We start from the raw sequence: 25,266 nt of genomic DNA on the forward strand, positions 1-25,266 counted from the left end.
TATGTCCCTGGAGGGACACCGATGAAAAGTGCTGCTTTACACACACACACACACACACACACACACACACACACACACGTACACGTACTGCATACACACTTAATGAACTACTGTACCATTTTCTTCTCAAAATAATTATTTTGTATAAATTATGCTACCTGGTGCATGTGATTTTGTAATAAGCTGCTTTGCTTTGTATGGGGCTGCTTCACTTTTAGAAGAGGCCCAGTAGATTGCCCTTGTTCAAATTAATGAATTCATTAATAATACTACTGCATCTTCCCTCTCAGACTCCTGCTGGCTGCTACTTTGACTTTAACAGCTACAAGCTTCCTCACAGCCAGTGCCTATCAATGTCCACTCCAGGGTTAACAGCAAGCATTTCACAGACTCCCCACTGAAGACATAGTATTTCTCGCCACAGTAGGGAATCACTTACCTCATTAATGAGGCAAACACGCCCTGCCTGCTGGCTTCAAATCTAAGTCTGGCTAAGTTCAGATCTGTATGCTCCCAGTAGAGCCGGAAACCCTAATTACCACTTTTAATTCAGTTACAGTTGCTTCTATTATAAGGAACTGAATACAGGTAACCCTGTTTTCTTACATACGGCCATAAGCTAAGTTATTGATAAATTTGAAATCCATTAAACACTTAGACTGTTGTTGGCTTCTTTAACTAAATTCGATATAAAATCATAATTTTGAAAAGAAAAAAAAAAGCTTTGTAAAACAACAGGGCCTAGTGATTTACTATTCCTTGTTTTTGAAGACACTGATTAAAAAAATAAAATATATAACATTTTAAAAAAGCAATTTTCAGCTTACTTTTGTATGGAAACATAGTTGCGACAGTATTGTTTCAGAGCCCTGATAAACTCCCTCGTGTTACCAGCAGTACTATTTGTATTCCTTTTTATTATCACTTGCAAGAGACATTAAGAAGTTGCCAACCAGACAGGATTAAAGTTTATTACATTTATCTCACTTTTGTTTCCCCTCTAACCTAATTTTACACACAATCCAGCAGACCACTATATCGCCAGTGACTGTACAGTGAAACAATTTGATATGCTGGTAGCTAACTACTCAAACGTTTACGTTATAATGCTGGTTAATGTGGCAAACACAAATAAACTACAAAACTAGTAGGGCTGCCTAACCGTCAAGGATGCCTACAGAATTACATAAGACATTAAAAGTCAATTATCCTGCAAAACTACAAACCCAACTGCAATCATTTCTGTATACAGCTACACTGAAATTTGGCGAAGTTTAAATATTTTGAGCAAAAACAAACCAGTCTCCATGAGATTCCTAAAACTGCAAGACAAGAAACAGACATTGACCTCTGAGCCAACAGGCAAATGTCTTCCTTCAACATAAAAAAGCTTAAAAAAAACAAACAAAAAAAAACATGCCTGCCTTTGATGGAGAATGCAATGTAATTGGTCTTATATGAAGAGTTGGCAGATTGACGTCTTATATGTATTTTCAATGCGTTTAGTTATAGTCAGAAAAATGGTGCACATATCATAATAAGCTTATTGGAAATGTATAGTAGACACTAATCTCATTAAGTTTCTTAATCTTCATTACTGGTTGGAGTTGTGGTTATAAAGGAATATAAGAAAATGAAGAGAAACAGAAACCATAAATACTGAGGCTTCCTGGGCAAGCAGGTCTTCTGGCTAAAGCCCAAGACAGACAGGCGCAGTGCGGCGCCGCTGGGCATTTTCACAGTGCGGTACCGCTAGTCTGCACCCGGACACACGAGCAGTATGTTGTCAGTACCACACCGTAGGCTATGTACTCGAACATAATTTACACATATATGGCAAAAAGTTTTGCATCACGTAGTACAATATTAGGATGCAGACATAATTAAAAAAAAAAAAAACTATATAAACATAATTTCGATATGTTATTTAACATCATGCAATCTAAGAAACTAAATGGTATCTCTAAAGTCTACCGGAAACTACAATAGTAGTACAGTATTTCATGTTAGGTTTCTAAATGTCACATTTCACATTTTTGGAAAACTACAAAGCGATATGCAATTTCAATATGTCAACGTAACATTATTAATTCTACAGGGTGTGATGCAAAACTTCTGGCCATAGCTGTAATGCCCCCCATATTATCTACTAAATAAAAACACTGGTTTGTTTTTCAACGTTGTTTTTCTGTCATCTATATGCAGGTGTATGAAATGAGCGATCTGAGCTTAGCAAAGAAACATACAATACGTTACTGACAGCAAGTAGCCTACTACTAGTGTTAGCCAGTTATTTAGTAAAAAAAAATAGTAGTGAACTACAGAAATAATAATAAAAAAGGCAGGAAGGATGCTTATCAGGAGCGATGTATAAATACTGACTTGCCGGTCCTTTTATGAAATATGGGAGGGATCAAACACTTCAGGGTGCTTGGACACCTCCGTAGACAATAGTTTCATTCAACACTTGGCTGTGATTGGTTAATCCACCGATGGTACTGCGCTGCAGCCAGAAAAAAAATCGCTCTGGATTCGATTTGAGGGGCTAGCGGTATTGTCCCGTGCTGATCTGTCCAACACCATATGAAAGCAATGGCAGCGATACAGGCGCCGCATCTGTCTGTCCTGGACTTAAGGGCAGAGCAGTGGTTCCCAATCTGTGGTCCGCGAGTAAACTCCAGGTGGTCTGCAAACAACTCCCAAAATTCGGTTAAGCAGTTCTTGCATAAACTAATTTCTACACTACTACAATATGTATTATTAAGCAACATAACACACAGCTTTAACCACATTATATATCATTATAAGATATGTAGGCCTATGTGGTCTGCACTTTTCCCTTTTATCTGTTTTCTTTTATTACAGATGTGTTTATAAATTAATATATATTACAGCTCCCTTTGATGCAATACCAAGCATTGCCTTCAAAGCTGCCATTAAATGAAACAGCTTTCTAATGTGAAACAAATACTAACTAAATAACTGCTACACATTATGAAGCACTGGTATTTACATGTACTGGATCCCAGGATGACCCAAAGTCCCCATGCGTTATTTGTCAGGAGGTTTTGTCAAGCGAAACCCTTAAACCTGCAAAATTGAGATGCCATTTAACTACAAAGTATTCAGATGTGAAAAACAGGGAACTTTGCCATCGGCAACTTTTAATGCGCAAAATGACAACATTGCTTAATGAACTGGTAGCAAAGATTCAAGCCCATCTCATTAAATTAGGTAAGTTATAGAAATACTTTACATACTTATACATATGCACATAAAAATGCATTTAAAAAATGTGTGGCAAGTGGTCTGTGGGAAAAATTCAAAACACCAAGGTGGTCCTTTCATTGAAAAAGGTTGGGAACCACTAATCTAGAGCTATACTGGATATGGTTATGGACAATAGCCAACATCAGCAATAAGAAACCATTCAGCATTACACAATATTTTTCAGCGATCAAGTCATTTTTGTCTTGTTTATAGAAGAATTCCGACCCTTTTGTAAATGTTTTTTTTTTTGTTATTTTTTTTATTAAATGTAAAACAAAATCTAGAATCTTCCAAGTGTGTCTGCAGCAAACCCAACCAAAAGTGAGAGGTGGGTGTAAACGTTTATAACTCAAATGTGTCGACTTTAAAAACACAGCAGCACATTCTCAGCTAGTATAACAGGAGTCTTCTTTTTCCCTACAAGGCAATGTTTTAGTGTCTCTGCCGGAGGCAGAATATATCCAGGCTGTCTCTTGCTTGCTACCAGACCGGGCAGATTACATTAACGAAAATCTTCAAACTGAAGCCAATGGAGACATTACATGATCAGCTGACATACCAGCACTACTTCAAGATTGTTCAAATATACTCTGTAAATGGCCATGTTGTAATGAAATGTTTCCCAGACATACCCAGTTGTGGTTCACTAGTGCAACAGGAAACTCATACTGTTACATCAGAGCCTGGCACTCACAACAGTTGAAAAGGAAATGCATAACATTCTTAAAACTACCCGATACAAAAACCGTTTACTAACAAGTGTCTACTTTAACCAACAGCAAATTACAACTGTTGCACTTAAACTGAATACAAAAGTTCATCATTTGTGTTACTGTATTTAAGCACTGTGGCAAATGAAGCTAAAAAAAAACTGGAATACATAGAACTGCTATTCCATGAGTCTTACTTCCATACCTGCACTCTATTTACTCACTGCTGAATGACATCATTGTTTTACCTGACTACAAGTAGTGCCACACCCTTTTCATGTAATAGATAAGTGCATTGCACAGATAAAGTTCTACATCCTTTTTCTACATTTCCTTCGAGACTGACTTCCCTGGTTGCCAGTAATGACTGCTCACTCATTTCATTAAGATTTGCACCTTGGGAACTGTAAATAGTGCAGGATTTAATTCTACAGAATGCATTGTCGGTACTGATTGTTTCCCAGTGAGATGCATCTTCCGATTTGTAGATAAGATTTTTTTCCGAAATCTTAAAGCTATAGTCTACATGAATTGAATCCTTGATATAAAAGGGGGGAAAAACCAACTTGTTGCACTGCTGTCACAGAGTCTGTCGATGAGATGAGGTTAAAAGCTCTATAAATCATGAATGCAGATGAATCTGAAATTGGCTGAACCCCAACCTGAACCCCAACCTCCGAACAGTTTCTTACAGCATCACAGAAATGGGACAGGATTACTACTTCGTCTTTCTTAAAATAAATACATACAATAAATGCAAGCTTCAGCCCCATAAATGGTTTACTGTTCATGTTTTTTCGGCATTTAAATTAAACCCAAGTATTTATGGGTCCACTTTGTAGTACACTAAATAAACTACTTAATTTAAGTTTGGTCCTGCTATAAATTAAGAAGTTTAAAATCCGACAAATCCCACTAGTCCTACATTCAGTTCTACTTTTCAGAACTTCATTAGGTGTGCTGTTGAAATGATTAGAGTTTCTCTTTCAAATAAATTGCTCCTCCTCAATAGCAGCATGAGTAAGCCAGTTTCAGGTGAGATATGCTGTGACAAGTGCAAGCAGGTCAGAGCACACTTGACTGCTCAAATTCCTGGCACCTACTTGTTTTTTCAATGATAAGCCTGAAGGAGATTTCTGAACCCTAGTACTGGGTGAAGGAATAGCGGGTGTTCCTATCTCTACTTTGTATTTAAGTTTGAATTCGGAGTAAACCAGAACACCATTTAGAAGCTTGCTCAGAAGCAGATATCCAGATTACAAAAGACAACTGTTCAGTTATCGTGTTTCCAGTAAAGCATCTGAAGCCATCAAATCCACAGGAAGCAATTCTGAAATTCCCAAATCTTTTTTTATAAAAAAAAAAAAACACCCACCAGTAACCATGGTCACAAGCACATGTTTACTGTCCTTGAACATGTTCAATGACAGATTACAGTGTCTATTGTACTAGAAGTCTCTTTTTCCAAATTATGTAGTCTGAAGCATCATTAGACACTCATCCACACAATATGCTTTATTGTAACGCACTTTAAAAAAAAAACTGGGAGGACTTCACCACATCTGGCCAAAAGCCCAGTCAAACATCTGTTAGACTGCAGTATTCTCTCAAAACCTCTCTTACTAATTATGCTAATTTCATGACCTTCACCTTCAGATTCTACAAAGAATGAATTGCTTTGATATAATTGTTTCACGGTTTACATTATTATTATTATTATTTCATTTTCATTTTGAACTGCTTTTTAGGCCAAACAAAATATGTACTGGAGTGTTTATTGGAGATAAAAAATTGTATTGAGAATCATAAAACATGTATGTAAGTTAGCTTTTAAACATATTTATATGAACCATTAAACTATTGTTTTTAAATGTATAACCAATAACTATGTTTTAACCTAATTGTAATTGTTATAAACTCTACTTAAAATATAGTATTTGTGCTACAGTATAAACCCCTGGTAGACAATAATAATCACATTATAATACACAAAAACAAAACAAACAAAAAAATGACAATAGGGTATTCTTTTTCTAGGAACAATGCCAAAGTAGTTTTTAATTGACTAACTGCACACCAGAAAGGGGTTTTCCAAGTGTTAGTACTTTCTTTTTGTGTTGAATTCAAAATCCCTCCCTGTTCTGAGGCGGCATTCTTAAATGTGTTCTACTCCATCATAACGATCAGGAGTGCAATCTCAAATCCGTGGCCCATCACTTGTTTATTCCATTTTTCTCTGTGTATATATTCTTGCTTGTCAATTATGTGTTACTCCGTATGTCAAGAGGCATTGATGGTACTGGGGTACCTCTTAAAGAAAGGTAAGAAGAGCCAGACACCTCCCCAAAATTCCATGTCTCTGTTTTCATAAACAGTGCCCTTTCTCCAAGTTTTTGCTCTCTTATCACGTTTTCTTGCAAGATATTTTTTTTTTACAAAATACAGTATTATGAAATCAATAAAAGTAGCCTACTGATCTTTTGTCTTGTTACATTAACAAAAGGTTGCAATCTGTAACGGTTACTTCTTTCCCAGCTGATACATAGTAAACTGTCACGTTGTATTTGTTAGCACAGAAACACACATTTTTTAAAAAGATCGTCTGCATTTAATTTATTGGAAAAAAAAAAACATTCCGTGTAAAGCTGTAGAAAAAATTAAAAGTAAATTGCTGAATGGTCACGGTGCTGTTCACCTAGTACATGTCAAATGTCACTTAAGTATCATCTCAATAATCATCATAACTACAAAAGTTTAATTGGCCAACCAAAATACATGCACGATTTATGTGCACTATATACTGATGCAGCAAGTATGGAAAAAGAGTTGACATGGCTGGGGAGTAAGCAGAATGAAATTCGAGGCGTTTATAATTTTGACTAATCCATGCACTTCGCTTGAATTTCACTCACACTCTTTTGCCCGTTCGACTTTGCTCGGGACGGGGACTCACCCGGACGAGGTTGCTGACAGCCGCCTGCACTGCAGCTACGGGTGCAGTTAGGTCTGGGATCGCTTTACCGTCCACCTCCCCTTCTTCGTGCATTATCACCAAGTGGGATATCTGCTGAGCCACTGGCTCCAGGATACTCTCTATCGTCTTTGTATGGAAAACCGGCATCTTGAAAACTTTAAATCCGCTTCCCAGAAAAACAAAAAAACTTTTATGCTGCTTTTACCCGATGTTTTGTTATGTTTAAAGCTAGAAAAAAAACCGCCTTTCCCGGACAGTTTCACTTTAAGAAAAAACTACAAGCCTCAATGCCCCTCCAACTAGCAACTGGGAGAGTCTCCGCAGCAGCTCCAAACGGTGGAGCAACCTAGTCTTGTTACCGCAACTGAGCGCCCTCTGGCCAATAGATGGAATAGCGTCTACACGTATCGCTTACTTTTATTGGTGCACTGCAATGCCATTCATAACAGAGAGACAAACCTACACGGCACCACCTTAATCGTGTTTGCTAGAGAGGCGCGCTCTTCCCAAATGACGTCATGCATTCTGTTGCCCATACAAGGAGAATGTTGGACCTGGAGTTCAGAACTCAGAATTCCAGAGCGCTGGAAGGAAGGAATTACAGCAAGTCATTTCAGACGGCAACAAAGTACTGCATGCCAAGTGGCGACCCCAGCAGGCTAGCCTATAATTAGCCAGGGGGTCTAATAAATCTGTACCATGGGCCTCCCAACAGTTTTGGTTTTCAGAATTTTAAAAGCACTACCTTTCTTGGAATGCTTCTTATTAGAATGTACGTGTGAGCTTTATGTATTATTTATGTATGTCAAAAGAGCAGTAGGAGATATACTTCATACTAATTGCTATATGATAATAAAGGATTTTGGTATAGGTACACGTGATTGTGTACTATGTTTAATTGAACATATACCGGTACATTATTTCATCATTGCGATTAATATTTTTCCAGTGCAATACAATAATATTGAATTATTTTTTTTCATATGGGATCATTTACATCGAGAATTGTTGATAACATGTAGACATTATTGTGGAAAATAAATGAAGGAGAGAAACAATGAGCACTATGTTTTGTAATGATCTGTACTTGGCATATCTCTGTATTTGCAATGTATTAAATGAGAAGCAGTTATTTGACCCCCATGCATTAGAACAGTCATGAGGTGCAATTTCCACCCTGCCTTGATTTTGAGAGCAGGATCTATAGCAGGCTTGTAGATGCTCTGAGTAACTCACAAGCACAGTTTTCACAAACTGGAGAATAGTCTGAGTGGATTTTATGATTTAACTGCCTCAACCCTTTGGGTGTGAATCCAGACCTGGACCTTGTTGTTCTTGTAACCTAAATACAATAGCATTGCCTGCAAACTATGTAGCTCACAACAGTGTATTCAGAGGCAGCAGTGCAAGTCATAAAGCAATATGACATTTCAATTGTGTAGCCAATGTGTTGAAGTCTGGATAACCAGGCAAGAAAACACATCAATACTACTCATCAGTGTCACTGAATTGTCATTCCACTGATCATAATGCACTACGTTTACTTCATATCCCTTTTGATTTTCTATAGAGCTTTCTGGCTAGCTTCAGGTTTATTTTTTTAAGAAAGGGTCAAATAAGGTTTAATCTCCCTTTCAAAATTGAACGCTGAAGCACTATCATGGTACATGTCTATCTGCCACTGAGTTTAAATCACTGTTTGTTTCCCTCAACAGTGTGCTCCATGAATCTCTCAAAAGGAATTTACCAGCATCAAAGCAGGTGGTAGATCTGAAGAGATGGCTGGCAATTAATATTATACTACATTTAACAAAATGTGTCAGTACATAGAGGTGACCTTTGACCTTAGTGTAACATCTGGTTGCATATTTGATTGTATATTACATACAGAAGCATTGGCATTCCCAGACTGATATTATAATTAGATTAAACCAGCAAATACTGACTGGTTTCATGGTGCAGAACCATGGGACATAGTATGGGCTTTAAAGTAAATTTCTACTGAAAAAAAGTACATTTTAAAACATAAACAATTTAAAAATAGTCTTCATAAGGCCTTGCAAATGCCCAGCCATTATTTTAAATCTCAGAAAATAAACATGTGTTATAGAGGTCATAAGAAATAAAAAAAAATATATGTACATGCTAACAATTCAATACGAAGCCACCCGTTCCAACAATGCAATTTAACCAGTACCCTCGAGAGATTTCAAAGCTGCAGCCCACTACCAAATAAGGAAGAGTGCATGTAGAAAGAATCAAGGAAGACATCCCAGCAGAAACATAATGTCATTTCCAGAGGGTTCATGAACACAGGGATAGCACAGATAGTACAGATTAGTGTTCAAAATTGTATTATATGTGCAGAACTGTTGTTTAAAAAAAGAAAAGAAAAGAAAAAAAGTTGTATGTAGCTTTATATGTACCTTTTAATGGGGTTTTTTATGCTTATGGAAAGAAAGCCTCTTATTTAAAAGAAAAAATGATACAACATTGAAATACAAGTAGAGTGAATACAACAAGCGTGCCTGTTTTGCTGATGGGAATATAGTACTAGCTACCAGTGTGCCACTGATTACAATAGCATTCATTAATATAAATGTATTTTTAATCAATACCGTACTGTTCAATGCTGTACTCTACATGTACACAACATTGTAATAATTAACAAAAGTAAGATAGCTGTAACGGTACACACTGCAGTGATCCTTTTTATATTTTTGATGTCAGAACAGTTCTATACAGCAGCCTACATGTAAGCCTTGATTAATGTAAGGAAATGGTGTGGAAGTTTTTGATTTAACTAGCCTACTTCTGTTTTAGAATTGTGCAATCTGATTGAATATAATGTAACTCATTGTTGGTGCTTTTCCAACAGCTAAAATAAAAAAAATACTGAGATATACTTTTTTATCGTGCACCCCCAGTGAAAGTACCCAGTCTGTGTCTCTCAAGTTAGCAATCTGACACTGGGGAGCTGATAAATATAAAATACACCCATCAAGTGTTTCTATTTTACCACAATCACTGCACCACAATAGGTTAGATTAAACAGGAGCTATTAACCAAACAAAAGGCTGATTTCCTGTTTCTCACAATACAGATGCACAGAGCAACAGGTTTAACCCTTTATAAATGTAAAGTAACTTATAATATTTTATAATATTTTCATTCCCCTTACTAAGGAGAAACACACAATAACCTTAAATCACAGTGTTACTACAAAATTTTGACAAAATCCAAACCTTAAGTCCCTATCAGATTGCAGCATTGCTATTCAGTCAGCAAGGGAGACAAGTGAAATATAATTTCTGTATACAATAGATAATCCTCAAAGTCTTATTGAATTATTTCTATAATACAAGACTACATCAAATCCATTTACATCAAATCCATTTACATTTAGTTTTATATTGTCGTCAAACTAAGAATCCGAATTTATGGATGTGTTTTAAATTAAAAAAATAATATACGATTCAAGTAGTATTTTATAGCAGTAGCCAAAACACTATCGTTTACTATAAAATTACACTGCAGTTGGTCAACCTGCATTTAGAACTTTGTGATTGGTAAAAGCTTCTGGAGTTTGATTTGTGTTGGAGCCGTGTCATTTTAAAGGTTATAGGCGTTAAAAGTCCCACTGACATGTAAGTGCAGGAAACCAGATACACTAGAGCTGACAAATGAGTCCCTGGAGGAGTAGCTGCTGAACATTTTATATCAAATTATTTTCTTTTTCCCTTTGAAAATATGAAAGAGAACCCTTTTCATTTAGAGGTGTAATTGAGTTTGAAAAATGAAATCAGTCAATGTCACTCATGCTTTTTGGTCTCCCCAATTGAATTTTTACAGATACAGATTGCACAGCCCAGTCAGCAAACTAGGTTGGCCCAATGTTGGTTTATGGTTGACTTGGGTTATGGTTGGCACACTAGTGGGCTGATATGGTAGCACACTAAGACAACATTAACAATACTGCAACGGGTTACCATTGAATTAATATTACTACTGTGGTATCATTCATCTAATTTCATATACCATTGTAGCTGCCCTTGTGTTGTCATTGCCCCTGGCTTCACAGCCATTTCAATTCCATTGCACAATAGAATATCATTTTACTAAAGTGAAGGCTTGTGAACAGGGAAGCAAAACTCTAACACTTTAATCTTGGCCAGTGTGAGCCTAAAAAGTCAATATCTTCCTGAAAACCAGCTTGGTCCTCTTTTGCCTGCTTGTTTTAATCATTAAAATGTTGCTTATATTTCCCTCTTGCAATTCTAGTTGGTTGTGCAAGACACTTTTTGTGAATGGTTGATGTGGTTATTATTGTTCGTTATTATCATATATTTGTTATGCTGTATATATTATGTAACTGATAATGATATGCATCATGCATTGATTTAATTAGATATTGGGAAATCTGGATATTTCCCAACAAAAATCGGTTTGGTCATTTTTCCATCCACTTTCTCATTAGGTTTAGGAGCAGTTTGGAAATATAGATGTAATGATTTGGTCCCAAAGTTACATGTGTGACAACATAAAAATAACAAACAATATTGGCATACTACTACAAAATTGTGCACTCTTGTTTTCCTGAACACTTACACTGATCTTGAAGATCATCTCCAGCTAAGGAACGTATTCTGGCTCCTGTGGAGACTTTTTTAAACACTGTGTGCAGATGGCCAGCCTTCTTTCTTCAGATATTTGAGCCTTGTCTAAACCAAGTTAATCACATGTCTTTGGATTGATTAGCTCTGTTTGTGGCACAATTGCTTGAAAATCAATATTCCACAATTTAGGAGATGTGTCTGAAGTAATCAACAGCAGTATTAAATATGTGAAACACCCTGTTGTTAACTATCTTGTTACAATCTCTGAAGAATTGCTGCTGCAGTATGTTAGCTGGGTCACTTGTAATTCATTTAACACTGATTTCAGTTGTCACAGATTAAAGCTGTCCAACTGCCTCGTGGTATCATTTTTTTCAGTAAAATAGGAAGGAATGATAGAACCCTGCTGACATCAGCCTACAGCTGAACAAAGACAGGGGTGGAAGTATTTAACTGGCATCAATGTTTAATGAAGCATTGTGTTGCTCAAACCAAAACTGAAATGACAGAAAACACTGGTGCATACAAACTTTTGACAATGACAGATCCCTCAAATCTCACCACAGACCTCTTCTGATGAAGTGTTGCTCACCAGATTGTCATCTTTGTATTTCCTTTATAGGTCACACATTTCATATATATAGCCTACAAATGTAACCCCACTATAGCATATAACAGCTCAGCAAAGCAGTCTTCAGAGAGTTTAAAGCAACTGTTTTAAGGAGGGGCCTTGCTATGGCAGAACTTGCTTCACAATAGTCTACCTATCATTGTTTTAAATGTTTTGTACTAAAAACAAGAAACAAAACCAAAACAAACCTTTTGTACAAGAGGTAAAAATAGCGAATACAAAGATACATTTTTGTTGTGTGTGCGTGTGTGTGTGTGTGTGCGTGCATGTGTGTGCGTGCATGCATGCGTGCATGTGTGTGCGTGTGTGTGTCTGTGTCTGTGTCTGTTTGTGGTTTTGAGCTGACTGAAGATCATCACTGTAACAGTTGTTGAATAGAATCAGTCCCTTAAACAAATTTCTCTTACTGGATGTCAAAACTAAACCAAATACTGCTAAATTGAAGTGAGGCTGCAGATGATAATAAGCTGAATGAAAAGTCTTAAGAAAGTCTGAGAACCTGACAATCATTCATGAGAGAATTGAAGGGGTAGAAACTGACAAAAAAGCCTAATTAATTAACCTGTGAGAGTAATGGTAGTCAGATAATTGACACATAATTGGGTCATACTTTAATTTAATGATCCATTCAAAAAACATGTTAGTAAAAATGTTATTAAAGATATTGGTGATTTTTAATAATGCCTTGGTAACATGCTTTATAACACAATTATCATAACATGTTAGTATTATTAATAATAACAACTGTCTAATGTAGTTTATAACAGCATTTAGAACACATTTCAAGGGATAATGTTTCAAGATAATAACAGAAATATATAAGTTATTCCTAATATTACATTGAAACACACCACAGCAATATCTGAAAAGTTGCAACTGATTTTGACATGACATCTGTGCTTTATTTGCCTTTTTTTTGAGAAATAACAAAACAACTGATACTGTACCTACAGAATGTCCGCTGACCTTGCAACTGTTTTAGACTGCTGACTGCCTTTTGCAGTGTCTGCATTACTGGCCTTAGTTCTCCCTTGAATATCACTGACTCATAATCAAATCAACCAACTAGACCTGAAGAGCAGCTCCTGAACTCATAGTCAAATGCCAACTAGACCTGAAGAGCAGCTCTTGAACTCATAGTCAAAAGCCAACTAGACCTGAAGAGCAGCTCCTGAACTCATAGTCAAAAGCCAACTAAACCTGAAGAGCAGCGCCTGAACTCATAGTCAAATCAACCAACTGGACCTGAAGAGCAGCTCCAGAACTCATAGTCAAAAGCCAACTAGACCTGAAGAGCAGCTCCTGAACTCATAGTCAAAAGCCAGCTAGACCTGAAGAGCAGCGTCTGAACTCATAGTCAAAGCAGCCAACTAGACCTGAAGAGCAGCTCCTGAACTCATAGTCAAAAGCTAACTGGACCTGAAGAGCAGCGCCTGAACTCATAGTCAAAAGCCAACTAGACCTGAAGAGCAGCTCCTGAACTCATAGTCAAAAGCCAGCTAGACCTGAAGAGCAGCGTCTGAACTCATAGTCAAAGCAGCCAACTAGACCTGAAGAGCAGCTCCTGAACTCATAGTCAAAAGCTAACTAGACCTGAAGAGCAGCTCCTGAACTCATAGTCAAAAGCCAACTAGACCTGAAGAGCAGCTCCTGAACTCATAGTCAAAAGCCAGCTAGACCTGAAGAGCAGCTCCTGAACTCATAGTCAAAGCAGCCAACTAGACCTGAAGAGCAGCTCCTGAACTCATAGTCAAAAGCCAACTAGACCTGAAGAGCAGCTCCTGAACTCATAGTCAAAAGCCAACTAGATCTGAAGAGCAGCTCCTGAACTCATAGTCAAAAGTCAACTAGACCTGAAGAGCAGCTCCTGAACTCATAGTCAAAGCAGCCAACTAAACCTGAAGAGCAGCGCCTGAACTCATAGTCAAATCAACCAACTGGACCTGAAGAGCAGCTCCTGAACTCATAGTCAAAAGCCAACTAGACCTGAAGAGCAGCTCCTGAACTCATAGTCAAAAGCCAACTAGACCTGAAGAGCAGCTCCTGAACTCATAGTCAAATCAACCAACTGGACCTGAAGAGCAGCTCCAGAACTCATAGTCAAAAGCCAACTAGACCTGAAGAGCAGCTCCTGAACTCATAGTCGAATGCCAACTAGATCTGAAGAGCAGCTCCTGAACTCATAGTCAAAAGCCAACTAGACCTGAAGAGCAGCTCCTGAACTCATAGTCAAAAGCCAAATAGACCTGAAGAGCAGCTCCTGAACTCATAGTCAAAAGCCAAATAGACCTGAAGAGCAGCTCCTGAACTCATAGTCAAAAGCCAACTAGATCTGAAGAGCAGCTCCTGAACTCATAGTCAAAAGCCAACTAGACCTGAAGAGCAGCTCCTGAACTCATAGTCAAAAGCCAACTAGATCTGAAGAGCAGCTCCTGAACTCATAGTCAAATGCCAACTAGATCTGAAGAGCAGCTCCTGAACTCATAGTCAAAAGCCAACTAGACCTGAAGAGCAGCTCCTGAACTCATAGTCAAAAGCCAACTAGACCTGAAGAGCAGCTCCTGAACTCATAGTCAAAAGCCAACTAGATCTGAAGAGCAGCACATGAACTCACAGTCAAAGCACCTTAACACAGCTTTATAAAAAAACAACAATACAGACTATTCGTCATGGCAATAAGAACCACTCTGATTGATTAGGAAATTCATCCAATTAATGAAGCAAATGTTTAGGTTAAGGTTAGGATGAGGATTATTGCATGAACTTATATTTTCCTTGAACCCTTTTTCCCATCTAAATGTTCATTGAGTTGGCACTACTGTATGTAGGATTACTGAAAATAAATCATCATGGGAATACTAATATCAGGAGAGTACTGGGATGCCCTTTGCTGAACTATTAGTTTTAATAGTAGCAGTAGAACCTCAGGTAGCATCAAAACGCTGCTTGCTTTTTAAACATCCCTAAGTAATATCAATGTACAATACTGGCAGATTCTTGTTAAAACAGTTTAGTCTGTACTACTTTTTATTATTATTATTATTATTATTATTATTATTATTATTATTATTATTATTATTATTATTATTATTATTATCATCATTATTATTATTGTTAATGCCCTCTGTGTCTTGTAGGCTTGTATTTCTTAAATCCTGGTAATATAAATCTGCACACTGCCTCCACCAGTATAAAGAACTATGAAGACCCAAGTTTGTCACAGCACTTTTGAGATTTGAACCCCCCAGGCCTGGGTCAATGGTATTTATAGAGCAGAACTGGGTGGTCTCAATCTGCACTACACCTGGTCTGTACATTGAATGACACTGTCTTCAGCCCTGGTAATCCCTTCACAAATACAATGTGAAAAAGAAGACAGATGTCTCAGCATTGAAACCAGTGTTACAAGGTGTCTGCATGATGATAGCATTCACAAACATCGCTAAGCACAAAGTCCTTCAGAATGCAGCAGACTTGTTTTCATGTTTTTAAAGAGTAAGTATCTGGGTCCCGAAAAATAAAGTGTTACATCTCCCCAGGTGTTGCTACAACTGTTTAAATAACATACCTGCATGTTTTCTTGAGAACATCCTGACACATTTTTGCACTTATAACTTTAAAGTCTGTTTCAAAGCTTTTTTCAAAATGGCTGCTCTAGTTCACTGATAGTGTAAGGATTATTGCCCACATTGTCAAACAAGTAGCACAGCAATAACGATTCATGATGTGGTACGGAACAGAAAAGCCAGAGCACTTGTTATGGTGTTTTTTTTTTTTGTTTTTTTTTTTTTAAATAGCTCTGCCTGCAGTGATTTAGAGAACAGAACAAACCCCAGTTCTCTAAATCACCATTTTGAAAAGAGTTTTAAAATAGACTTTAAAGTTAAAAGTCTAAAAAACTGTCAGGCTGTTAACAGTGAAAGAGAAATTGCAGGTACATTATTTAAACAGTTGTACGTATAACACTATATTTTTCAGAGCCCCGCTTCTTACTTTTTAACATGTTGTGGAAGGGTGGTGGGTAATTCACTGACACAGGAGACAGAAATGAGGCTGAAAACACCGCACAGGTGCCCAGTTTTATTAGAAACTTATTTTGGGTTCAGCCCGCAGAGGGCGCTGTTGTCGGTGGCCTGCCGTACCAACTATGGTAGCGACAGAGCCACAACTATACCGGAGCGGTACAGGGTACAGAAGTGAGAACAAAAAGAACACTAATCAAAAGGCAAAAGAAACAGAGAAAACAAAACACAGTAAACAAAACTACAAAATAAAAAGTGCTGCACTCGGCAGCTTCTCCCCAACCGTCGCTATCCGTACGGCCCGGGTCTCCGTCCTACTCTAGCGGCTCCCTCAGCCTGCTATCCACTTTGTCGGGGGCTGCCCAAGAGTTTTCTTTTCCCCCGCTACTGCTAAATCTTTCTTTCTTTTGGTTTCTTATTTGTTTGTCTCGCCGGGATTTTTCGTCCGGGCTGATTTTTCTCCAGCGCTTCCGCACGCCGGCTTACGTCTCCGTGGGCAGCCCTGAGGGAACAGCAGAATGAAACTTATAGGGTCAGCAATTCCCCCAAGACCCGCCTCCCAGCCACTCAGAGAGAAGGAAAGTCCGCACACCCACTCTTTCCCCTCTCCGTGTCACTGCCATGACTGACAGGCAGATATTGACGAGCTGCTGCCCTCTCCCTGCAGCACTATGAACACGCCAGAAGAGTCAGCACAGATCTCCCCTGTTACATATCCTCCCCCTTAGAATGGCACCACCGGTCCATTCGAAAATCCTACAACCCCATGCCTTCCCGAGAGAAAAAATCTGCGTTTTGATGCAGTTTCCCTGCTCGGTGGACAACCCTGAAGGCATAGGGCTGCAGGGCCAAGTACCATCGCGTGATTCTGGCGTTGTTATCCTTCATCCGGTGAAGCCATGCCAAGGGGGCATGATCTGTAACCAGGGTGAAGTGTCGCCCCAGGAGGTAGTACCGGAGTGACTCGACTGCCCATTTTACTGCGAGACACTCCTTCTCGATGGTACTATAGTTCTTCTCGCGGGGAAGGAGCTTCCTGCTGATGTACAGGACCGGGTGCTCGCTTCCCCGCACCTCCTGAGACAACACTGCCCCGAGACCTGTCTCTGACGCATCCGTCTGCAGGGTGAACCTCTTACCGAAATCCGGACTGCATAGCACTGGCTTACTACACAATCTCCGCTTCAAAGCGAGAAAGGCCCTCTGGCACGGCTCCGTCCACTGAACCGTATTTGGGGCAGCCTTCCGGGTGAGGTCTGTCAAGGGAGCAGCGAGCGTAGCGAAGTCCGGAATGAACTTCCTGTAATAGCCCGCTAGTCCCAAGAAAGAGCGCACCTGGGTTTTGGTCGTAGGGACCGGCCAGTCAGCCAAGGCTTTCACCTTAGCAATCAGCGGTCTGATCTGGCCACCCCCTACTCGATACCCCAAATACTCCGACTCACTCTTCCCAATGGCACATTTCTTTGGGTTAGCAGTGAGCCCAGCCTCCCGCAAGGATTGCAATACCGCCGCTACCTTACCCAGATGACTCGGCCAATCCTCACTGTGGATAACCACGTCATCTATGTAAGCAGCGGCGTACTGCTGATGGGGCCGCAAAATGCGATCCATCATCCGCTGGAAAGTGGCTGGTGCTCCGTGCAACCCAAAGGGCATGGTCCTAAATTGGTATAATCCGAAGGGAGTCGAAAACGCCGTCCTCTCTCTGGATTTCGGGGTCAGGGGTATCTGCCAGTACCCCTTCGTTAAATCCAGTGTCGTCATAAAATGAGCCGTGCCAAGACGCTCCAGCAATTCATCTACCCGGGGCATGGGATAAGCGTCAAACTTCGATTTTTCATTAACTCGCCTGAAGTCAATGCAAAATCGAGTTGACCCGTCCGGCTTATCCACTAAAACAATTGGACTATTCCAGTCACTTTGGGACTCTTCTATTACCCCCAGTCTCAGCATTTCATCAATTTCCGTTTTTATTACCTGTCTTTTACGTTCAGGTACACGGTATGGCCTCTGGCGAACTAGCGTCCCCGGCTCAACTTCAATGTGATGATGGGCTACTCGAGTCCGCCCCGGGACGGGAGAAAACACATCAGGAAATTTCGTCACCAGCGCCCGAGCCTGACATTTCTGTGTTGGTGTCAGATTCTCTGCAATCTGTACCGACCCTGTTTTCGCCAACACAGAAAGATCAGGTCCCAGGTCGGTGACGTCATCTGCCTGCGCCACTATCAATGCCTCCGGTTGCAGCCAGGGCTTCAGGAGGTTAACATGATAAATGTGTTTCTCTCTCCGCCGCTCCGGCTGGTAGATCTCATAATCCACCGCCCCAACCCGGCGTGTAACCTCGAAGGGTCCTTGCCACTTAGCCAGGAGTTTTGACTCGGAACTGGGTAATAATAGAAGCACTTTATCCCCCGGCTGAAATGTGCGCAACCGGGCTCCTCTATTGTATTGGGTCTCCTGTCTGTGTTGTGCCTGCTGCAAATTATCCTGCGCCCATTTTCCAACAGACTCCAGACGTTTGCGCAGGTCCAACACATACCGGACGGCATTCGTCGAATTATCCTGCTGTTCCTCCCACATCTCTCTGACCAGATCGAGCACACCCCGGGGTCTTCGCCCATACAGCAGCTCGAATGGAGAAAACCCCGTGGAAGCCTGGGGTACCTCTCTGATCGCAAAGAGAAGGGGAGGAATCAGCTGGTCCCAGTAACGCACATCACTACTAATAAATCTGCGCAACATGTTCTTAAGGGTCTTATTAAAGCGCTCCACAAGCCCATCGGTCTGAGGATGAAACACCGATGTCCTAATGGTCTTAATCCCCAAAAGTTTACATGTCCCGCGGATTAGCCGGGACATAAAGTTAGTGCCTTGGTCGGTCAGTATCTCCTTGGGGATCCCCACCCGGGAGAAAACCTTCACGAGCTCGTCGGCAACAGACTTAGCGGACATAGATCAGAGGGGTATAGCCTCTGGATAACGCGTCGCGTAATCCAAAATGACTAATAGGTGTGTGTATCCCGCCGCACTCCTTTCCAATGGCCCGATTATGTCCATCCCAATACGCTCAAACGGAGCTTCCACTAGGGGCAATGGCACCAGTGGGGCTCGCGGGACGGCTCTAGGGCTAGCTTTCTGACACTCCCCACACCGTTCACAAAACCGTCTGACGTCACCATCCAGCCCCAGCCAATAGAACCGTGTCACAAGCCTCGCTTTGGTTTTGTCCCTTCCTAAGTGACCAGACAGGGGAATAGCGTGAGCAAGCTGCAGCAAATCCTCCTTAAAGGGCTGAGGGATGAGCAACTGATGACGCACCTCCCCCGTCTGGGGTAATTTGTCAACACGATACAGCAGGTCTCGATTAATCTCAAAGTGAGGGTACGTGGCGGCGCGTCTGGGCTCGACCACCCGACCATTAACCACCGCTGCCTGGTCAAAGAGCCTGCCCAGCACGTCGTCACGCCCTTGCTCGAGTCGGAAGTCACGGGAACGAGCTAAAAAATCAGCTCCCATGGCTTCCAGCTCGGGGTCGGGTCGGTCCGGAGCGGAGGCAGCCGAGCCGGACGCTTGTGCCGGCTCTGCAGCCTCCCCCCCCGACTCTTCACCAACCGCCCCCACCTGAAACCTCTCGGACTCCTTCCATCGCCAGCCCTCATTCTTAGCGGCCCGACGTTCCCGTTTAGTTTTTCGGGGTCTAAATCTCTGGCAAAACCAATTCGGGTCACAGAAGGGGAAGATCTCTCCAATTACTTCCTCCTTCTTGGCCAATAGGGTGGGCGGGGCTGTCAGAGCAGCTAACCAATCCTTAAACTGCCCACAGTCCCGCCCCAGAACTACTGGTACTGGCAATCGAGGACATAACCCTACATGCACCTGCGTCCCCTGCTGGCCAATCGTTATATTCACACTTATCTTAGGGTAGGAGCGTACATCCCCATGAATACATTTGATATGCACCTGTCCCAATAACCGTTTATGCCCCAGTGAGATTAGGCTATCCTGTATTAGGGACTGACCACACCCTGAATCCAGGAGCGCCTGGGTTTTTGTACCATCCACTGTCACAGGAATAACAAAACCCGTCTGCTGAAGTGACTGAGGTAATTGAACAGGCTTACCTGGTCGGCTGAGGTCACACTCCATCACGGGGCAATCCCGCGCGAGGTGTCCCACCTCCCGGCACGTCCAACACCGCAGTGGGCTAGTTTCTCGCCCTGGAGCCTCGGCAAGAGGTGGAAACACCGGAGCCATCAAAGGGGCTCGACGGTAAGGAAACCGTGCGAGACCCCGGTCCGACCCCGCAGCAGCCCGCGGGGAACCCCACGCTGCCCCGGTCCCCGGGCCGGGAGCTCGCACAGCCCCCCCCCGCCCAAAACCTTGTACACCCCTTCCCCCCAGTCCCTTCGCCCTATCCGGGGCCGGTGGAGCCAATGATGCCGCAGTGCTTCTCCCCGGCAGCCTGGCTGGCGTTGGTTCGGCTGCCCGGTACTGCTCTGCCAGTGCGACCGCCTGATCCATGGTGGCGGGTGCCTGCCGCTGTACCCACAGCCGTGGTTCCGGAGCTAGACACTCCAGAAAGCGCTCCACCACAATCACCTCCACCAGCCTCGCTTTCGTGGTCGCATCTGGCCGCAACCACCCCATGGCATACTCATTTAAATGATGCGCTATGGTTCTAGGGTGCTCCTCGGGCGGGAAGCGTTCCTCCCGAAACCTCCTCCGATAGCCCTCCGGTGTGGCCCCCACGCGATTCAGGATGGTAGCTTTTAGCGTGGGGTAGTCCATCATCCGGTCGGGAGACAGCGTCCTCGCTGCCGCTTGCGCCTCCCCCGTTAACTGGGGCAAGAGGTAACTGGCCCATTGGGCCTGATCCCACCCGGCAGAGGTCGCCAGCGCCTCGAACACCTCCAGGTAGGCTTCGGGTCGATCCTCTGCCGTCATCTTGGTTGGTCTCATCAACCGGGGGGTCAGGTCCCGCCGGTCTAGCCGGCCCTTGCACCGCTGCCGTCAGGGTCTGGCGCAGGAGATTCATCATCTCCGCAAACTGGGAAGCATCCATGCTGGTGTGCACTGCTTGAAGGGGGCAGTGCCAGTGAATCCCACTTCTGACACCACGTGTGGAAGGGTGGTGGGTAATTCACTGACACAGGAGACAGAAATGAGGCTGAAAACACCGCACAGGTGCCCAGTTTTATTAGAAACTTATTTTGGGTTCAGCCCGCAGAGGGCGCTGTTGTCGGTGGCCTGCCGTACCAACTATGGTAGCGACAGAGCCACAACTATACCGGAGCGGTACAGGGTACAGAAGTGAGAACAAAAAGAACACTAATCAAAAGGCAAAAGAAACAGAGAAAACAAAACACAGTAAACAAAACTACAAAATAAAAAGTGCTGCACTCGGCAGCTTCTCCCCAACCGTCGCTATCCGTACGGCCCGGGTCTCCGTCCTACTCTAGCGGCTCCCTCAGCCTGCTATCCACTTTGTCGGGGGCTGCCCAAGAGTTTTCTTTTCCCCCGCTACTGCTAAATCTTTCTTTCTTTTGGTTTCTTATTTGTTTGTCTCGCCGGGATTTTTCGTCCGGGCTGATTTTTCTCCAGCGCTTCCGCACGCCGGCTTACGTCTCCGTGGGCAGCCCTGAGGGAACAGCAGAATGAATCTTATAGGGTCAGCAATTCCCCCAAGACCCGCCTCCAAGCCACTCAGAGAGAAGGAAAGTCCGCACACCCACTCTTTCCCCTCTCCGTGTCACTGCCATGACTGACAGGCAGATATTGACGAGCTGCTGCCCTCTCCCTGCAGCACTATGAACACGCCAGAAGAGTCAGCACAGATCTCCCCTGTTACACATGTATTGATTTGTTTTTCATTTAATGTAGAGTGTAATATCAATAAGCTAAAAGCTATACCATTTTGGGTCATAATGTCAAGATTTAGAAAGTGGTAAAAACAATTGATAGGGCTCTATTTTAATGAACTAGTTATCAAAATCAAAGAGAATTTGATCATTAAAATAGGGCACATATTAATGTTAATACCAGAAAAGTTTTCAGCATGCATAGTAGATTTCTGTGGGGAAATGGATATTTAACAAACACAAAGTACACATTGACTACTTGACATTGTGGTAAGTAATGTAAAAACACATCAGGTTTGGAAACGTCATTGTGATGTATTATTTCTCATAGCCATGTATGTTGGAAACTCTGAAAAAAAGTACCATAGAAAATGGAACTAGTCGGGTGAGTATTAAGGTAAAGGCGCCCACTTGTGATGGTAAGAGTGTAATGCACAGCAGAAAGAATGCAGTGTGTACAAAAGTGAAAACATTATCAACTTAAATGCAGTATGCCACTAAGGATGAATAAATATATTTTAGCACATACTAGAAATGTCTTAATAACGTTTTCATTTGACCTTTTCAATCTATTTTCGCACACACGCTTTATTAGTGTACTATATTTAATGTAACATTGGTGCTTTCTAGTTCTATGAAGGTATTTAAACACGTCTTGCTTGCATGTATGTGTACATTAAACCTCCAGATGGCGCTCAAAGATTATTTATTGTAGATTCGTGCATACACTATGATGGTGAACTTTAATAACTTTTTTAAAAATAAAATGTGGTGAAGAAGACTAAATCCAATACATTAGTATATGTCCAATGTGTATCCTCTTTAGAATTAGTAATTAAAAGCAACACCTTTTAAATATGTAAACATTTGAAATTGACTGGCATCACTCCTTGGTCCCAACTGTACTTAATAGAATACCATGAAGCAGCTCTTTTAAACCTAAAGCATGGTACTGGAAATAACGATTAAACTAACAAAAACAAAATAATAACATAGAACAAAATATTACTGAGCACAGGACCAGTGATACTGAAAAAATACTAACTTTTAGGAAATGATAGCTTTGGCTTTCACAACAAAATAATTACCTTAAAGACACAGAAAAATGAACATATTTACAAAGACTGACCAAGGTCTAAATAACGGAAATAAGGAATTCAGAAATTTTATTTTTTTTCTGGTGCATCGGGCAGTAATGAGACTCACAGTCGGGTAAGCACCAAACAAAATGGGGAATCTATTTATACAATAGCTCTGACAGACACTTCACATAGAGAGCCCTACAGCTGTCAGGTGCCAATCATGGCTTCATCCTCTGCTAAGCACTAAATGATTAAACATCCAACAGGATTCCCTTCCCACCAGATTTCCCCTTAAAACAAGAACAAGCCCATGGGCTTTGGAAACTCTGTTTAACCCGTGACGTAACAGCTAACACTATCTCATCTCCTCCCCACATTACATACCGCTATTGCAAATTAACCAAGTATGCTATGAGATACTTACTAAGTATCTCTTATGAATACTTTTTTCTTTCTTCGGCTATCAAGTGACATTCTTAAAATTAATGGTAATGTGTGGTAATGTGTAGTAACAAGCAGTTTTTCCTATCCAGTCACACAACAAAAGAGCTTGTAACCAGGAGGTCTCCGGTACAAATCTTGGCTCACTCACTGACTTACTGTGTGACCCTGAGCAAGTCACTTAACCTCCTTGTGCTCCTTCTTTTTGGTGAGACGTTGTAAGTGACTGCAGCTGATGCATAGTTCACACACCCCTAGTCGGTGTAAGTCGCCTTGGATAAAGGCATCTGCTAAATAAACAAATAATAATAATATTGGGAGCTCAATTTTTCGTACAGTGGTCAAGCAGCTACTCATGCTGTGCACCCAACTAGAATGCCTTCCACTTTCTTTCACACCCACCGCATTACAATCACTTTTGACCACACAGATCCTGCACATGTAACTCAACCCCCACAAATCCCCTGTGATAGCTAATGGGCTGATGCAGTTTTCCATTCCCACACTTGTGGTGCCATGATTGAACACATTAAAACCCAGCAGCTGTTTCTTAAGGATTCCATGAATGCCTTTTGGAAATCATAGTCATAACTGTTTACAAGAATCCCTTGGGTGACAACTTGTGATTAGTTCTACATCTGCATCAGAATGCTGTCGGGTCTCATAGCAAAGAAAAATTTCTTCTACATGTTGCTTTACATGTCAGGAATTCTAGTTAATGCCAATAGTAGTAAAAGACTACTAATACTTTGATGCACCATCAGGCTATGAGGGTCAGGGTAGGGTCATACATTTGGTCCTTTTCCTCAAATACCCTGACAGAAAAAAATATGTGCAGCATTTCCATAACTTGGTTATCTTCACAACTGCATGCTACATCTAGTAAATGGAGATTGCAGTGTACAGGGTTTATATACATGTATCTGTATGGTAAGTGTTTAAAATTGTCTCCAGGTGTTCCAAGGACTTCAAGGGCAGGGTGTTTCAGACTGGTTGGGTGTAATTTCTCATGCATCAATATGGCTAAGTTTGTTTGTTTTCTTGTTTGAGGTTCCCATTTCATTTCTATGTTTAGTCTTTGTTACAATGGAATTTCATGAAAACTGTCCACATTTACCCCCAACCCACCCTAATAAATAGAGCAGAATTGACCTTGACTTTGTCTTATATAAGTTCTTGACATTGAACTCAGTTTAGAGGGTAGAGAAGAGGCTCCCAGCCTTGGTCTTGACTGGCCTCGATCAAAAATGCTCCTTCGGCCTCAGCTAAAACTTGGGGACTGAACCTTAACTTCTGTGTTTTGGGTCTTGGCCTTGTAGGATCCGGCTTTGAATCCAACTATGCTATAAGGTTTTTTTTATGATTATTATTATTTTTACATTGAATTGCAATGCTATGCTGTCAAAGCTGTAATAAAGTACTCCTGCATAATAACATTACACCTGCATGATGATATTACACTTGCATTAGATTATTCCTGCAGCCTCCTTGCCAAAGCAAATGGCAAATAAAATGTAATGTTAACAAATGTAAATCATTTAGACTCCAGGCACAAAAATATAGGATTCAAATACCAAATGGGTGATACAGCACTAGAACAGGCCCACCAGTAGAAAGACCTTGCTATTGTAACAGAATAGATTCATTGCAGTCAGTATA

At 41.3% G+C, this 25,266-nt stretch overlaps 1 protein-coding gene across 4 annotated transcripts in view; it reads right to left on the bottom strand.

The window, feature by feature from the left end:
• Positions 1-7,340, bottom strand: part of LOC117418596 (vinculin) — a 35,928-nt gene extending 28,588 nt beyond the window's left edge. For 2 of the 4 annotated variants that reach the window (XM_058985076.1, XM_058985075.1), the window contains exon 1: positions 6,934-7,340. In XM_058985076.1, coding sequence (XP_058841059.1) covers positions 6,934-7,101 — 168 coding nt within the window. In that variant the 5' untranslated portion in view covers positions 7,102-7,340. The remainder of the gene's footprint in view (positions 1-6,933) is intronic. The other 2 variants (XM_058985077.1, XM_058985078.1) reach the window with 2 other exon arrangements.
• Positions 7,341-25,266: the final 17,926 nt, after the last annotated feature.

This window comes from Acipenser ruthenus, chromosome 13 (genome assembly GCF_902713425.1).
Source record: "Acipenser ruthenus chromosome 13, fAciRut3.2 maternal haplotype, whole genome shotgun sequence".
NCBI lineage: Eukaryota > Metazoa > Chordata > Actinopteri > Acipenseriformes > Acipenseridae > Acipenser > Acipenser ruthenus.